Genomic DNA, 17,332 nt, shown 5'->3' on the forward strand with positions numbered 1-17,332 from the left:
CTGTGTATATACTCATCTTTAAATGTACATTTATACATCACGATTTACCTATTTAGAGGGTACGAGTTGCCCGATGAAGGCTCAACAATTAAACGTAGAGCGATAATGGATAAATGCTTGAGGTGCCACCTTCTGGCATGGAGCCCTTGTATATAAGGGAATGCATGCGTGCTTACATGAATTTCTCATTTCGTAACTCGCCTAAGGTTATCCGTCCGTCCCTTCTACAGATTTTGCTTTGGAGTTGGCGTAGGGTAAGTTGACACAAGCGAACCAGTTATCGCAACAGTATTGCCATGATCATTTACTCAATTGACTGTCGGACACGGATATTGACCACCGAAGACAATCCCCAGTTTTCGTCAAAGTTAATCGGTAATCAAATGTGACCCCCACGCCCTTGGCTCGACAGCCCAATGCTACCTTGGAGATGACTTACCCGAGTGAGGGGAAACATTCGCGTGGTTCGGAAAAGCATCACATAAAGTCCGTCCTTGACCCTCCAATTCAACCAGACCTTGTCGTCATCGTCAAAATGAGTGATAAAACATTGGAAGTGCTAGTCTACGGATTAGGAGCGTACGTGAAATCACTCACGTTTGAGCCGACGTTGATACTGACATCCTCGTGAAGCATTGGTTCCTTTTACGCCTTCATCCTCAGTCGTAGTGAACGAGTTCGCTTGACAGTAGTCGCTCGATCCAACTACGACGCTGTGGCCGCAAATGGAATCAGTATAAACAGCCAAAACCATGGGAAGCACCATGTGAAGCCTGAAAGTGGTAAGTCTCATTAAATGTTCAACATCATACTTGACTAAACAATCGATAGTCCTTAGGCATGTCAAAGACGCTGGTCAAAAGTTCGATTTTGTCATCTGTACCAACAAGGCAGTTGATCAAGCCAGTACTGCAGCCGATATTGTACCTGCTATTGGCGACGACACGACAATTGTAATTATCCAGAATGGTGTCGGCAATGAAGATGCGTTTAGGGAGGCGTTTCCCAAGACAACCATCATATCATGCGTAGTATGTCTATAACTCGATGCTACTCTGTCTATGTTACTTTATGACTAACAGCGTATCAGACATGGGTGGGAGCAAGGCAGCCGCAACCAGGTATCGTGGAACATACCACATCCGAAGACATGCAGATGGGGTTGTATCCGAATAAAGCCGGCGACTCCTCTCTCGACAAAACGCATCTTTCACAGTTCGAATCACTGCTTTCCATTGGAAAAACAATCTTCCAAATCGTTCCGGACATCCAAGTCCAGCGCTGGGAGAAAGTGGTATGGAATGCAGCTTGGAACTCGCTCACAGCGCTAACGCTCACGGACACCCATTCATGGTTAAGCTCTTCAGAGTTGTCCACACCAATGACTCGAAGACTGATGAAGGAAGTAATCGATGTTGCTAATGCTCTTGACGTACCTCTCCAGTATGAGTTAATCGATAGGCTTCTGGACAAGATTTTAGCCATGCCACCCATTGGGAGCAGCATGAGGACTGACTACGAGAATAGAAAGCCGATGGAGGTGGAGGTCATCTTGGGATATCCTGTCAAGAAGGGCAGGGAGTTGGGGATTGAGGTGACGACCATTGAGACTCTTTATACAGTGCTGTTGGCCATCAACAAACGTCTCATGAGTGCAGCAGACAAGTGATATAGTCACAGCGAGCTCATATGTCTATATAACCGAGAAATTAGATCTCTATTTGTTACCTAAACTGTCACAGATATATATCTCTTACATCTTTTTGCCTCTTTCTGTCACGAACTTCGGTTATACCGGTAACAGTTCTCCGATCTCTTCCCCACAAGCTCCGGCAACAACATGATGAACTTTAATCCCGGCATCAGAATCCGGGCTTCCCCGCAGATCGTGGGATGAACGGTTTAGGGCCGATTTCTTACATTAAAGAAACCTCGAGTTGGCCGGTTTTGTTCCTGACTTGACCCCCACGTCCCCTCTCGGTCTTGACACCGAGGTCTTGTCGCGGGGTCGTGTGAGCGTTTTCGCCGGTGGCAATGTTCTCGTGAGAAATCTCAATAAAATGGACATTTTTACAGGTACTTCTATTCTTTTGTAATCTTATCCCTCAATACCAAATTCATTTGCCCAAAATGTCGAGTGCCCACAGTCCTCATCATGACTCAAGATCTCATGATCTGCGTCGCTCTACCCAGTCAGCCTCAGCTCCACCAGGAGATGTCTCCCAACTGCCCAAAGGCCAATGCCGTTACATCCTCACAATACCCGAGCTGAAAGGCCACCGCTGTGGATGTATGGGTTTCCATCATAACACATCTCTTCCTGGTGCAACATGTTACTGCGGCCATTTCGCATGCTTTCATTCACCTCACTCTATCCAAAGAACGGGTGACGACCTATCAAGTCTCAAAAAGAGAGTAAAGGATCTGGAATCCATGCTGCACCAAAAGGGCAGCTATCAACCAGAAAGCTTGGTCTGTCGGATCAGCGATCTCGAAGAATCAGTGGAGAGTAACGAAGAAGAATCAGCCATGCAAATGAAAGCTTTATATCAGAATAGCGCAGCAGCGTGGGAAGTTATAGAAGCCTTGCAAGAAAGGATCAAGACTCTCGAGACATACTGTGGTCTATACCGGGAACAAATGGCAGCGACGAGGAGCGAGTTGAAAGAGCTGTATAATAGACAGCTGGAATTAATGGATGGTGAAGAGAGTTTGGAGGAAAGACTTCATAGGCTGGAGGATCCAGGTGATATACTGCCAACATTTTCAACAGCGAATATTGGATCTTTGCGTATGGATACCCGGTAAGAGCAGACTCAGAAGATGACAGTTGACACTAAGCTCTGTATTGACTTAATATACTATGACGACTAGGATATAGCACAGGCACTGTATTTACTTAGTGAGTTTGTAGCAATTTCAGTTTTAACCCATACCACACTATAGATGTTAGCATCACCCAGATTGATGTTTATTTCTAACCTTGAAGAAACCGAGAAGACAAGAGGTTAGGCCGTCTTGAAAATTAAATTAAATGTTAGCATCACAGAGTGAGATTCCATTTAACTTATCAAATAATATAGCAATTGTCTATTATCATTACTATCTAGTTGGCTGGAGCGCGGTCTAGTCTATGTTTTCCACTCATCTGCAGATAAGCATATATACTTCTAGATCTGCTCGCTCTCAGAACTGCCAGCTCCCTTGAACTTCTCCAGCGCAAAAAAGTCATTAGAATCGAAATGGTATCTATCATGATGTTTTCATTGCTTAAGAGCAGTGAACAACACCGTCGTCGTGAGTGTGGCACTCCTTGGGGGCTTCCTTAGTAGCGCTGGGCTTGGACGAGTCGGACTTGGTAGCAGTAGGTTTCTCCTCCTCCTCATCTTCCTCAACCTCGCCAGTGCATCCCTCACCGGGAGCAGCGATATCGTAAGCCCAAACATCAATGGCAAAGTACTGCAGGGCGTCACTGTCGATGACGCTCTTAGAGGGGTCGGACTTGGCGAGCGCGAGAGCATCAGTGTAGTTCTCGGCGAAGTGGTCAACAGTCTCCTCGCTGATAGTGGGGACGTGCAAGACGCGGTGAAGAAGATCAGTGGCCCAGAAAGTGTTCAACTTGGAGTTGGCGACAGTGTAACCGAGATTGCAGACAGAGTCGAGATTGCGGCGGATCTGAAAGGAGAGTGGGCAGATAACAGTCTCGGTGGTGGCATTGTCACCTCGCCAGTGTCCAGCCCATGCTACAATGATTAGTTAGATGTGTGAATTTAAAATACTAATTGATGGATACTCACCGTCCTGAGTAGCACAGTTCTTGTCAGGGTCATCGCAACGGAAGAGCATGCCAGTCTTGTCGGCGTTGACAACACGGTCGTACCATCCAATAGGCTGAGAGGTAGAAGCATTGCCAAAGTACTTTGTGAAAAACTCCGACTTGTGTCCATTTCGAAGAATGTGGTCCTTGGCATGCTGAGCAAGCTGGACAGTCTCATCCAAAGCGTTGGACAACTGGCGACGGAGTGTCACGTTGCAGGACTGGTGGATGGGGAAGTCCTTGGTCCAACCCTCTGACCACTCGTAAGCGCTGCTCTCACTTGTCTTGGAAGATTGAGAGGCAGACTTGGTCTGGCTAGCCTCAGCACGTCCAAAGATGGGAGTGGCAGTGGCGGCTCCAAAGAGGAGCATGGCCGCGGTAGTGGACTTGAACATCATCTTGAAGAGTTGTTTGGTTGAAAGGATGTGATCTTTGAGGTTTGTCGGCTCAAGAGTGGTGTTGTAGTCTAGATGAGGCTGAGAGGCTGGAGAAACTAAGATGCAGGAGGTGTTTGAGGGTATTTATACCGGTCTGCTGACTGGCCATGACATGTTTATCGTAACATCCGGGTTCCCTTCAGGTGGAAACAAGGACAGCCAACCATTCGTCTGCAATGGCCGGAAATCCTTTCAATTCTAGCCGGTGAGAATCTGATATGCAGCTTGTTGTCTGTTAGAGTCGTGGGGCAAGGATATGAGCAACAGGGCTTAACCGTGCAGGTTGAGTTAAACCTAAGAAACATGAACAGACCGAGCATTGGTGGCGTCATCAAAGAACAATGGACGAATTACAATTCGTTTGGAAACGATAAATCTGCTGCTAGAAAACCCTTCACTGGTGGTGTTTCTGGCATCCATGGATGATGCTGTCTATCCGGGTTCGCAATGTCCCACTTCGCAGTATCTATCAAGGTATCTTGGCGCTGCCCATGACTTGTTCGAGCGAAAACGCCGCAGATCTAGTCTCCATTTATTATTTTCTTTTAAGGTAAATAATATGCTTAACTAACTGCTTACTTCTCGTAATGGCGTAAGGGCCGATGTTCTGGATCTTTGGCTAACCGTTGCAACCTTGTTGGGTAGGCCACTAACAAACGGCGTGTTGGTTCTAACCGATAATCATTGTTTATCCAAACTTTATTGACTAGCCTCTATGATCGAACCGGTTGAGGTATTTACGATAATCCCGACTGGCCGGGCACCTTGAAGGTGAGCATAGGCTACATCGGTGCAGGTCTTGGGCTGACTTCCTAGGTGATGTTTTTATGCAAGTACATCACAAACACGTGAACACTGTAGGATCCTGGCTCGCAAGAATTCTCTTTATGGACAGCCTAGCTAGAAACATTCATCAGTGCTATCCTTACCACTCACGAATCCCACCATCTGGTCCATGGAATGTCTTGCACTGCCATGGCTCCGTCTCCTTTGCAATTCTTATCACCATTTCCTCATCAATGTCAATACCAAGTCCATAACCAGTAGGTGCTCTGATATGCCCACTGTCGAGGTCAAAGACACTTGAGTCCTTCAGGTAGGTAAGCAAATCAATATCGCCTGCCTCGGTGTTATAGTGCATTCCCAAACTCATTTCCAGGATTGCAAAGTTGGGCGTCGATAAAGCAACCTGCACCGAAGCTGCAAACGCGACTGGTCCTAGGGGACAATGTGGTGCAATGGCGACATCATATGCCTCCGCCATGTTGGCTATGCGCTTAGTTTCGGATATTCCTCCTGCGTGAGCGATGTCGGGCTGTAGAATATCCACACTTGAGTCTTCAAGGAATCGCTTCACATCCCAACGGGTATATAACCTTTCTCCAAATGCGATAGGAATAACGGTCTGGTCTGATAACTTCTTGATCGCCTCGGGATGCTCACAAAGAATCGGTTCCTCGATGAACAGAGGTCTATGGGGCTCTAGCGCTCTCGCAAGCTGCTTTGCCATGGCTTTGTGGCAGCGTCCGTGGAAATCTAGACCGACGTCGAGACCAAGAGCTTTCACTTGCTTCAGACGCTCAACAGTACTATCGAGAGCGGATGGGGAGTCAATCCATCCAAGATCTTCGGTGGCGTTCATTTTAACGCACGTTAGACCTTGTTCTAAACGCTTTTTGCTACCGAATTGTCAGACCAGGTGAGCTTTGTAATAGTCGAACAACTTGACTTACGCTGCTGCTTCAACGTCTGAAGGGCGATCTCCTCCGATCCAACAGTATACTTGAACTTTGTTTCTCACTTTACCGCCTAGAAGTTCGTAAATCGGGACTTTAAGATTGCGACCTAGCTGAGGTTAGACTGTGAAAGTAGAGATGAGACAGTAACCATACCTTTGAGATCCCACAAGGCAATGTCAATTCCTGACATGGCTGACATGAAGACCGGCCCCCCACGGTAAAAGCCATGGCGCCAAAATGTCTGCCAGACATTCTCGATGTCACTGATCGAACGTTAGTCTTGGACTCTCCAATCTGATGATATGTTTCTTACTTTGCTTCCTGACCAATGATTCGAGGTATCATCTCATCCAGACAACCTTCAACAGCAAGATCGTGTCCTTCAAGTGTTGCCTCGCCCCACCCGTGCTGGCCATTCTCGTCGACGACCTTGACCATCAGCCATCGCGGTTTCACACGGTAGTACACTATAGATGCGATTTTGGCCATTGTTGGTTGGATGTTCAGAAATAAGTGATTGTTCAGGAACTGAAACAGGTTCGTTTGCAAAAGCTAGAGAGGACTTTTCTATGAAATGACTCGGCTTCCCCACCGACCGGCTTGGGTAACGCCAGCACTCCTCATGATCCATCAACTCCACTTAACTAAACACGAGATGATTAAACTGAACCCCCACGCGTCAACACCCCCACGTACTCCAAAATCCGGGGTAAGTGAGGCCGTCGTCGAGCCGCTTTCTTTAGTCAGGATAAGCGTTAGCATAAAGAAAGTTATGTGGCTATCTTTTGAGACTCTTGCCGAACTCTCGGGTAAGATGGGATTATATGTCACAGTTTGAATGTTGTTGAAACCCAGCCTGCCGGGTAACTGATCAACATATGCATGCATTTGATGTGTTCCAGTGATTATGGGAAGTTACAATTCCATTAGACCGAAGCGATGGGCAATGCAGCCTTATGGTAAGGATATAAGCGACCTGCGGGATAGAAGTTGTTGGTTCCGGGATTAATTCTAAATGAATTCGACTTTAGTCCATTGTAATATACTTTGTAATCAGCCCTGCCCATCGGGTTTATGTGGTCTGTTCTAAATAGAAAACTGAAGTTCTTATTCTCACTTAGCAGTTGACTCCCTTCAACAATAGGTCTGACGCCATAATTAGGTGATGGCAGATAGATGTTGGGCGTTACTGGGCATTTGGAGTTGTCAAAAAGGACAGCCTGGCGAAACCTTCTCGTCTCAAACCCCAACCCCCACGTTTTCATGTTTATCGGCATTCACGCCGTGGGCCAAGGACAATGGTTGCGGCACAGAATGCGGGGAAATGCTGATGCTACTCTAGACTCTGAAGTAACTGACATGTCGGACATTAAACATGGGGAACCAAGATATAAAACAAGAGTCTATAGATATGAACCCCCACGCTTCAACACCAGATCAAGAAACAGACAGAGTCGGCCCTTTCAAAGGTCGACAGTCAACCTTCCCGCGGCTCACTTCCGGTCTGTTCCAAGGTTTCATACTTGACCATTTTGGATTGCCGACATAATGTGAACCCCCACGTCTTCGGCTATTGAAAAGTGTAGCTACCTATCTAGCAAATGACGTCTACTAAACCCCGCATGCATGACTCGCATCACAACCCAGGGCATTGAAGAAACTCCAAGGAAATGAGTGTCTAGAGAAGCAATGATCTTCATACTGGGCGACTGTCGACTCACCGCTCACGAGCCAATTGATTAGACCAACCCCGCAAGATATATCGTTCCACTTTGTTCTCCTCCCCCAGATTCCCCAGACTTTAATATCGTGGGGTTTCTCCATACTTTCTGATTTGCTACAGGGAACTTCAGACATACTGATTCCGAGAGGCAAAGATAAAAGGACTGTGATTCCCACTTAGTTCGTATATCTTTACACCTTTTCAATCTGCCTCTTTTCCGCAGCCATGTCTCGAAACTCAAAGTCCGACGATGAGCCATCTCAACAACAGACCGAAGACATCGAGTCCAATATCGCAAAGCCTGTCCCCGTATCCGACCATGCGGACCGTGCAGCTGAAATGATCGGTGCTCAGCACATCGAAGTCACAGAAGAAGATGTAAACACAATCCCTCTCTTTGTTTTGCCAGGCCCCAAATTAACCTTGCTAGAACAAACGCCTCCGTCGCAAGACTGATAAGCACGTCCTCTCCATCCTAGTATGGGTCTACTTTCTTCAAATTCTCGACAAGTCCGTTCTTGGATATGGTGCTGTCTGGAACATGCGTGAAGACACAAACCTCACAGGAAATCAGTACTCCATGGTCGGTTCCATGGCTCCAATCGCCCAACTCGTTTGGCTACCCTTTTCATCCTGGCTCATGGTCAAAGTCCCGCACCGCATTTTTATGAGCACCCTTGTGCTTGGTTGGGGAACTGCGCAGGCCTGCATGGCAGCTTGCACAACTTATGAAGGCTTGTTGGCCACACGCTTCTTGTTGGGATTGTTCGAAGCAGCCTGTCTTCCTCTGTTTTCCGTCATCACTTCGCAATGGTACCGACGCGCTGAACAGCCGATGCGTGTGGCGTGTTGGTATGGTACCAATGGTGCAGCCAACATGTTTGCCGCTGCATTGTCATTTGGACTTGGCCAAATCAACGGGTCTCTTGCGTCATGGCGTATTCTGTTTCTCTTCGCTGGTCTCATCACCGTCTTCACAGCACCCGTGGTGTACTGGGCTCTCGACAACGACATTCCCTCGGCGCGTTTCTTGACCGAGCACGAGAAGCTACAAACTATCGAGCGTCTGCGGGCCAACCAGACAGGCACTGGTAGTCGCAACTTTACATGGTCTCAGGCCTTTGAGGCGCTGATTGAACCCAAGACGTGGCTCTTTATCGGCATGGCGTTGTGTCTCAACGTCACAGCTGCCGTTACCAACACATTTGGACCCATCATTGTTGGCGGCTTCGGTTTCGACAAGGGTGTAACATCGCTTCTCAATATTCCATTTGGTGCCGTCCAACTCCTTGTCATTTTCCCCGCGTCGTACCTCGCCCATCGGTACCGTATCAAGTCCGTCTTCCTCATCGCAGTCATGCTGCCTGTCCTCGCAGGCGCCGTTATGTTGCACCAACTCAACCGCGACAAGACAGCTCCACTGCTAGCAGCATACTACATGTTGGCCTTCCTCTTCGGTGGAAACCCGCTTATCGTCTCTTGGATGATCTCCAACATCGCTGGTACCACAAAGAAGTCCGTCATCATGTCGCTATACAACATTGGTGTCTCTGCCGGAAACATCATCGGCCCATTGCTCTTCAGCTCAAAGGATGCACCTTACTACAAGCCTGGTCTTACCAAGACCATGGGTATCACTGGTGCCATGATCGGAGTCATCATCCTTCAGCTGGTCAACTTGATGTTCTTGAACAAATTGCAGGAGCGCAAGCGAGTTAATAACGGAAAGCCAGCCAAGATTCGGGATCTTAGTATGGAGCATCAATATGTTGCTAATGCGACAGAGGGCGAAGATGACCAGTTGGGACAGAATGCGTTTATGGATCTCACTGACTCCAAGAACGATGAGTTCGTTTATGTTTATTAGTTAGCATCGTAGTAGCGTATGAGTTATATAACAGTTTCAATTTGTTACTTGACTGTCACGATTGAGTTTTGTAACTCAACTCCGTGCTATATGCCAAAATGGCTAGTACTAGTAGTCATCACATCGCGTTATGGGGAACTTGATGGAGACGAAAAGGAATTGAGAACACTATGTGTGGAACATTTGGAACTCAAAAGGCTTTGAAACAACTCGAGTCTGATAGATTACTGATATAAAGGAGTATAGAAAAGTCACAGCGTAAACTAATTAATTGTAAAAATATGTCAACTCTGATATTTACTCAATAGAACAGGTAGATTGCCATCATGAATACATCCAGTCATTCCGGACCCTAGCCAAGTAGGTGTCTAGACACAAGTTCCCATCATCATCAACATGCTCAAGCAGAGTCATTGGACTTATCAGCTCGCTCAATGATTCTTGGAGGCTTCTCAATCTTCTTGCGGAGGATATGACGCTTGATAAAGTATGGTAGCCAGACCTTGGTCTCGTACGAGATGAACTGGCTGGTTGGGACAGAAAAGACCTCTGCATAGAATTGTCAGTAAACAAGGACGAATGGTGAATGGAAGACTGCTTACGGTCAAGTTCCTCAAGTGTGAGTTGCTTAGTTTCACGAACGAAGCAAAAGATCATGCCCCACGCAATCAGGTTCAGTCCTGCGTAGAAGCCGACTGTGCAACGTTAGCAGATGAGCAATATTGTACATTTGGACAAATACTTACAGGCTCCAGTGGGTGTCATGGCAGCAGTCATTCGAGGGAAGGTAAGTCCGAGAACACCAGCTGCAGACACAGTTAGTACAAGTTCTTTTGTGTCACAGAAATAAGAATGTGCTTACCAAAGGTGTTGTTGATGCAGACAGCCCAGGCCATACCCTGCTCACGCTGGATAGTGGGAAATACTTCGGCAGAGTATTGAAAGGCAACTGGACCTTCACCCAGGGAGTAGGCGATTGTGAAGAGATAGACGAATCTGTACAAAGTTAGCGAGAGTGGATGCTGAGAACGTGACAAGACTTACAGAACAACAGGTCCAATACGTGCACCCCGACTACCATCATGGTTCAGGAGAGACAGACCAGCAGCGAGCAAGAAGATACACATGAACGGGAAGGTCTGGAGATAGTTAGTACCGAGGCCGAAATATGGATAGCAATGCTTACGATGAGACATAGAGTTCTGCGTCCCTTGGTATCAATAAGGAACAAGGTTGGAATTGTTGCAATGACTTGGATAGCGCCGTATCCTAGTGAAGCGTATAGAGCCTGAACATCGGTATAGCCAGCATTGACGAAAATGGTAGAACTGTAAAAGGAAATAACTGCAGCTTGTTAGTATATTGTAAGTACGAGGCAGCGTTGTCGACCTACTGTTGATACCACACATCTGCTGCGCAATCATGACAGTCGAAGCACCATAGTTGGCGCGTCTAATTCGTGGTACAGCAAAGCAATCCCACAAACGCTGAAAATACCCAGCGCCCCTCGCAACGGTCAGTTCCTCCTCGTAGATAATCCAAGAGTAGTAAAAGTCCCTAGCAGCAATGATGTCGTGCGCTCGCAGCCTCTGCATCGACTGGAAGCCCTTGGCATGCTTGCCGTGCTTCATGAGCCAACGAGGAGATTCGGGACAGAAGAAGATGCCGAGACCGAGAAGAAACGAGGGGATAAAGGCAGAGCCAAGTTGTAGACGCCACGCGATTCGGCCAGTGTCCTTGACGATGACATTGGCGCAAAAGCCGAGGAAGATTCCGACGACGACCCATAGCTGCCAGAACATGACGAGGGCACCGCGAATGCGAGCGGGGGCCATCTCAGCGGAATAGATAGGGACAGTAGCGTTTTTGGCACCGATACCGATTCCCATGACGAAGCGCACAGCGAAAAGTGTTTGCCATGAGTGGGTGAAGCCGGAGGCGATAGGCGTGGCGGTAAGACAACATGCTGTGATGAAGATTTCACCACGACGACCAAAGTAATGATTGAGAGGATCAACGATGAATGCACCAATGAGACCAGCTGTAAGAAAGATGATGGAATTGACAAGACCGACGATCCATTGATCCCGAATATTGTTTTTCTCATCGAGACCAAATTCTTTAGGAAACGAGAGATTGGCGCCGTTTGAACCGGTTTGATCCCAGCCTTGGGTGGCGGCGCCGATGGCACAAAGAGAGATGGAGTACCAGAGCATCTTTGGGCCGTGCCACTTGTGATCTCTCTCGTACTCGAGGGCTTGTCGCTCGTCTTCTTGGAGTTCCTTGACCATATTGAATCGCGATTGGTCACGGGCTACGAGAGCAGCTCGACCGAAGAGTTCTGCGTGTTCGGACATGCCGTGGTTCTGGGCGAAAAGACGACCATCGTGGGCGGCTTGTTCAGGTGTTACGCGCTGTGAGAACAAGTAATGTTAGTGATCTGATACTCCGTAGTAAAGCAGGGATTACAGCTGCCAAGAAGCTAGGCGATCGTTGCCAAGATGCAACCACGAGGCCAAGAGATGTACCCGCGGCCAAGAAATCGCCAAGAAGATTGACTTTAACGTACCTGCAACGGGTTCTCGACAATGTTTAGAGCAGTTGAGCCGCGTCGACCTCCACTTGCGTGAGAAATGTCGCTGTGAGCTCCATCGAGGGCATGCTTCTCGTTATGAGACGCTTGAGGGACGTCGGGACCCAACTCTTTGTTATCCATCCTGGTATTCGGTTGTGTGAGAATGAGTAGAAGAAGGAATTGATGGATTGCGCTGGCCAAGAAAAAAGAAACAAGGAGGGATCAGCGCAGTGTTAAATACCCCGGTGAGACAAACATCTTTTACTTGCTTCTGGGCCGAGGGGCAAGAACCATTGAGGAGATTGTCAAGTTAATCCCAATCCCCAGACTAGAGTAGAGGTAGCTAACATTTCCCCGCTTGTTTTGTTTTCGCAGAGTGTCTGGGGAAAAAGGTTAGTCTAATCCCAAGTAAGCATCAAGTTTGGGGAAAAGATCAGCAGACATAGGGTCATGTCTCAGTTCTCATCCCCGACCCATCCCCGTACTCCAGCTGTTCTGAGGTGGGATGGTGTGCTAGTTTATGGTGGAAGAGGGCTTCTTAGTGGTAAACTCGCAAGGAGAATTGTGGAAACTTAAGGTTATGCTAGGGTCGTTTCTTGTCTTTTGCTGCCGTGTTCAAGGGATGGGGTTACACTGCGTGGTATAATGCTATCTATCATGGTTGGACAGGTTTGAGATACAATTACAATGTGAGTGAGTGATTGGCATTAATAAAGCTATAGCGGTCAACATTGGGCTCTTTTTGTTTTCCATGAAACATGTATCACCACTCAATTCATTTTATTATGTATCTCGATGGCTGGTATTCGCCTTCAGTATCAAAGGCAACCGGTCAAACAGCTCCTCTTCCCCATGCCGATCCACTACTCCAAGTTGGAGAAGCAATCAATTCCCTTGACCAATTATGATCTGCAAAAGTGCACCTCTATTCATTAGTGCTCTACTGTAAAAAAAGCCACTTAACACCTTGAATTTGGGTTGGGGTTGGAATCTCAGTGTGTAAGTCTGCAGGTACTCGTTGGCTAGCCGGGAGGGGGTGCCAACTAAGCAAGCTTAGTTGGCCACAAAAGTATGAGACAAGGCGAAAAGTGTGAGACATCCCGGAAGATGCCCACTTGGCGTGATTTGCACCAAAATACCATTTTTTTCAATCAAATGACACTCAAATCTTGTCAAAATAGGCTCAAACTGATGAAAAGGCGTAGTTTGAAGCTTCTATTGATTTATTGGCTATTTCAGAGTGGGAGAAATGACTGCGACGGCTCTGGTGATGCTCTGGCAAGGGAAACAGCTTCCCTGCCAAAATGTGCCGTATATCTGTTTTCTTAGCCAATAAGGCTATCTTCTTGTGCCGTTCTTATTCCCCTGATGATATCACGAAGTGACTCATGAAGCTGCGTGTGGTGTTGATAGGGACAAGGAGTTGAGGGAAGTGTAGGTAGTGATGACTCAGAGTCAGGTGCACAGGGCGGCGATGAGGGCATCTCGACTTCGCTGCCGCCGGCGACTTCAATTACAGGAAGAATCTCGTCTTCTTCATCCATTTCCTCGTGCTCGTGTGCTTGTGTGAGGTTGAAAGTGACCGTATCATCACTGTGAGGGAGGCCGGTGAGATCAACGGCGCTGAGGGGCTTCGCGGCATACTGTGCCTTGCGGATAGCTTCACGCACATCATCAGGGAGTTGTGTATCTATCATATAGCCGTCAGTCTCTTCTTTCAGTGCTTGAGTCATTTGTGAACGCTGTGTATCCATAGATAAATAGTCATATTGCTTCCCTGTGTGCTCCAACCACTGCTTGAACTGCAGCCTCTTTGGTATGCCGTTGACGATAACTTCTTTATTCTCTCGCCACTCATCCTTGAGGCGGTTCATCTCCTTGATGATGACAGATCGTGTGAATCGTATACCCTGCTTATGTTGCTTCTTCTTATCGTCGGCGATAGCCTCCTCTTGTTGATCTCGCAGATCTTGCAGCGATACTGTAGGAATAAGGTCAGAGACGGTCTTTGCGCGGCGGCCTCGCTTTCTCTCGTGATACCGCTTTTCGATGCGAGTTCTTCGATCATCCACGTACTTTTTGATAACATCCTCAAGCACCACAGCTTCATGAACGATGTTGCGAATGTGCCGGAGCCCTGCGAGCGTAGGAGAACTGAGGATATCGTGATATCGCTCGCCGATGGTCTCGGCGGTGCTGGAAGCGGCGTGAAATCGCATATCTGAGGGAAGAAGTGAGAAATGAGCAGGCGTGAAGGTCTTCTTCTTCTTGAGCTGCTTCCTGAGAAGATGTTCTATGGCAGGTCGGTCTGTGGGAGGGTAGATGCCCGTTTTTGGAAGCCCGAGATGATGTGAGCGGCAGTGAGGCCTTCATTAAAGATCTCCTGATTTTGGTGAGAAAAGGGGCCTTTTTCGGTGAAGGCTGATTAAGAAGGCACATACCTGAAAAGCTCCTGCAAAGGCACGCCGGCCAAAGGTAAGATTTCCCTTCCGCAACGCCTCACGAAGCTTCTTCTGATGCGCTTCCTTCAGAATTGAAATACGCCTACATCCATCGGCTGGAGTATATGCGTTGAATGAGGCGGAAGAAATGCTACGAGAATATTGAACTTTATCATATATTCTCGTAATTCGAATGAGCCGTGGCCTGTGAAGCCGTCGATAACGAGCAGCCGCCATACAGCCTCATCATCAGGCCTCGCCGCGGGAGGCATATCGTGAGTAACCAAGCGGTTATTTGTATCCTGAAGGTGCTCATTACACCCAAACCACTCTTCAAAATCAAGCTGACGTTGCTGTACAGTAGCAGATTTCTCCCACGAGCATCGGTTGAAGTGCTTCGCCCACTCGAGCGTTATCGCCGCACTTGAGAATGCCGAGTCTGACTGAGCGAAGCGCATATCAGGATCACCTTCAATGAACGCCCACTCAAGCGTTGGCAACGACTTGAAGATCAGCCAGGGGGGCGTTGTTGCGCCGGCTGCGTTGCCTGAGCCGATGACTGTGCAAGTCTCGCGATCTTGCGGAGAAAATACCTCTGTTGCTGACTTCTTCTTGGTGCGTACAACGAGGCATTCCATCTTATCTCGTAGCATTCCGACTCTAACTCCTGCTTCATCTGCATTCCAGGTCTCTGATGCACCGATATTGTACTTCGTCATCACATCGCTGAGGCGTTGGAACCACTCCTTCGTATCATCAACGCCGCCTTCCTCATATTCGGCACGCGAAGCTTCTCTCGACTTCAATACCGATTTCGCAAGCTCAGGATGATCATCGCGGAAGCGAGAGTACCACATCTTGCTCACAGGTCTCGCATCAGGATCACGGCGGCGCCGCAGAGTAAGTGCTGCATCTTCTATTTCCCACTTGGAGGCAGGCAGGCCTGACTTTCCATCCAGATGATATAACACACGATAGCTTCTTCTTCCTCATCCGTGAGTTGCCGCGGGCGCCCCATCTTAGGATCGACAACATCCTCATAATCTACGGTATTCGCAGCCTCAATTCTCTTGACGATGCAGCCGATAGATGCACGAGCAGAGCCGGCATATCGAGCTTCAGCAGCACGAAGAGTCAGTGGCTTCTTTGGGCGGCCGGCAGCATCACGATTGAGACCGCGGCGAAGTCGCTGGCGTGAAAGAACAACGGCCTGAGCAGCTCTCAGATTTGATTGTGAGGGCATAATTTTGATGGACGTGATATATGACTTTTTTACTGATTGATGTCCTAGAAATCATTGGTTTTGGCGGGCAAAAGTCATGATTTTGCGACAGCAGCCTGTGCGGGGTTGTCTCACACTTTTCGCCTTGTCTCATACTTTTGTGGCCAACTAAGCTTGCTTAGTTGGCACCCCCTCCCGGCTAGCCAACGAGTAATATCAGTACGTACCATTTAATTCGGCTGCCTAAACATGATCGGATAAACGGCACAGATGACGTAGTGGAGCTGATGCCAAGGCAGCAGTATTTTGTACCCAATTCTTGGCGCTAAATCCCAGGCATCAGAATAAACCACAAACTAACAGGCTCTTGAACCAACAGTCTCTCCATTTGCTTCATATTAGAGAATCACCAAATGGTTTCATCACGACAAAGATATCCCTCACTCCATTCAACGGGCGTAGATGAGAACAAATTGACTCTGCGCCGTCACACATATCGGATCCCCTAATGTTGCACCAGTCTTTTGGCCCTTCTCATTCCCCGACTCCCTAGCTTCAATGAAACCATCATCGACACTCAGTCTTCCCCTTTTGGGACATCCTACTGTAACATCACGGAACCATCGGGTAACCTTCTTTGTTTAGCTTTGTTCGCGTGATATCTTCGGTCCCGATCTACTTCTTACATCAATTGAGTTATCTATGCGACCTTATTTTTACTTCACATTTTCCCCGCCTATTTTATCAACAAGTACCTTACACCAATATTCTTGTAGTAATGTTAATCCCTTCGACATGGCAGCCTACGACAATTTACTTCTTTTAGTTGGTACAAAAGATATATCATAAAATAATGCATATAAGAGTATAATTTACAGGAAGCCTAAGGCTTCTGTATCTGTTCTTGATCAGATGGCTAGGTGAGATAATCATGAGCTAAATATATGAAAGATACGACTAGAAAAGGTATAACCGGGCGCAGTATACAAGCTAGTTAAAGACTTCTTCAGTTTGTCATGCTACTTAAAGATATCCACGTTGACCTTTACCTGGATCAAGATTTCCATCAGCAGGAGCATCTTGTTTTTACAGATGACTTAAAACGATACACTTCCGTCGACGGCACTATAGAAACTAGACTTATTATCTTCTCGATAAGTTAATTAGCAGATAAGAATATTTGTTAAATTAGGGTATATATGGTAGATGAAAATGAATTCAAGGCTTTTACCACGGATAACAGAGCGGATCAACAACAGCCCTTCCTGAAGATGACAGACCTTGAATATGAGACCATCTACATAAAGAAGTAGACTAATGTAACAGCTGTGGGGATAAAAGAGACCTCCACGAACAAAGGGAGCTGGGTGAAGTATCATTATCTGAGGGTAGCGATCTACCACTTTGGGGTTTATATATAGCTCAGAGTGTAGTTGCAAAGCAGAACTAAGTACAGGAGTCACTTGGTAATTTGTTGATAGTAGCCATCAATCTCCTAGCTAATGATGAAG

The 17,332-nt window shown here is 47.4% G+C and overlaps 7 protein-coding genes across 7 annotated transcripts; 3 read left to right on the plus strand and 4 right to left on the minus strand.

Moving 5' to 3' along the window:
- Positions 1 to 535: 535 nt before the first annotated feature.
- On the plus strand, positions 536 to 1,669 carry FPOAC1_006375 (uncharacterized protein; the record flags this gene model as incomplete). The annotated part of the gene is made up of 4 exons (XM_044850859.1): positions 536 to 579; positions 634 to 782; positions 832 to 1,031; positions 1,091 to 1,669. 4 exons carry the CDS (start codon positions 536 to 538, stop codon positions 1,667 to 1,669), a joined length of 972 nt encoding a protein of 323 aa, XP_044709571.1.
- Positions 1,670 to 2,130: 461 nt separating this feature from the next.
- On the plus strand, positions 2,131 to 2,808 carry FPOAC1_006376 (uncharacterized protein; the record flags this gene model as incomplete). Its single annotated transcript, XM_044850860.1, has 1 exon — positions 2,131 to 2,808. The coding sequence occupies one exon, from the start codon at positions 2,131 to 2,133 to the stop codon at positions 2,806 to 2,808; it is 678 nt and encodes a 225-aa protein (XP_044709572.1).
- A 462-nt stretch (positions 2,809 to 3,270) lies between these two features.
- Positions 3,271 to 4,215, minus strand: FPOAC1_006377 (uncharacterized protein; the record flags this gene model as incomplete). Its single annotated transcript, XM_044850861.1, has 2 exons — positions 3,271 to 3,743; positions 3,798 to 4,215. The coding sequence occupies 2 exons, from the start codon at positions 4,213 to 4,215 to the stop codon at positions 3,271 to 3,273; spliced, it is 891 nt and encodes a 296-aa protein (XP_044709573.1).
- Positions 4,216 to 5,179: 964 nt separating this feature from the next.
- On the minus strand, positions 5,180 to 6,482 carry FPOAC1_006378 (uncharacterized protein; the record flags this gene model as incomplete). Its single annotated transcript, XM_044850862.1, has 4 exons — positions 5,180 to 5,933; positions 5,988 to 6,099; positions 6,147 to 6,256; positions 6,307 to 6,482. 4 exons carry the CDS (start codon positions 6,480 to 6,482, stop codon positions 5,180 to 5,182), a joined length of 1,152 nt encoding a protein of 383 aa, XP_044709574.1.
- Positions 6,483 to 7,941: 1,459 nt separating this feature from the next.
- Positions 7,942 to 9,583, plus strand: FPOAC1_006379 (uncharacterized protein; the record flags this gene model as incomplete). Its single annotated transcript, XM_044850863.1, has 2 exons — positions 7,942 to 8,094; positions 8,147 to 9,583. 2 exons carry the CDS (start codon positions 7,942 to 7,944, stop codon positions 9,581 to 9,583), a joined length of 1,590 nt encoding a protein of 529 aa, XP_044709575.1.
- Positions 9,584 to 9,983: 400 nt separating this feature from the next.
- On the minus strand, positions 9,984 to 12,299 carry FPOAC1_006380 (uncharacterized protein; the record flags this gene model as incomplete). The annotated part of the gene is made up of 8 exons (XM_044850864.1): positions 9,984 to 10,132; positions 10,186 to 10,278; positions 10,330 to 10,389; positions 10,446 to 10,579; positions 10,628 to 10,722; positions 10,770 to 10,927; positions 10,977 to 11,997; positions 12,153 to 12,299. The coding sequence occupies 8 exons, from the start codon at positions 12,297 to 12,299 to the stop codon at positions 9,984 to 9,986; spliced, it is 1,857 nt and encodes a 618-aa protein (XP_044709576.1).
- A 1,184-nt stretch (positions 12,300 to 13,483) lies between these two features.
- On the minus strand, positions 13,484 to 15,842 carry FPOAC1_006381 (uncharacterized protein; the record flags this gene model as incomplete). The annotated part of the gene is made up of 3 exons (XM_044850865.1): positions 13,484 to 14,438; positions 14,978 to 15,525; positions 15,573 to 15,842. 3 exons carry the CDS (start codon positions 15,840 to 15,842, stop codon positions 13,484 to 13,486), a joined length of 1,773 nt encoding a protein of 590 aa, XP_044709577.1.
- Positions 15,843 to 17,332: the final 1,490 nt, after the last annotated feature.

Source organism: Fusarium poae, chromosome 2 (assembly GCF_019609905.1).
Source record: "Fusarium poae strain DAOMC 252244 chromosome 2, whole genome shotgun sequence".
NCBI classification, from domain to species: Eukaryota; Fungi; Ascomycota; class Sordariomycetes; order Hypocreales; family Nectriaceae; genus Fusarium; species Fusarium poae.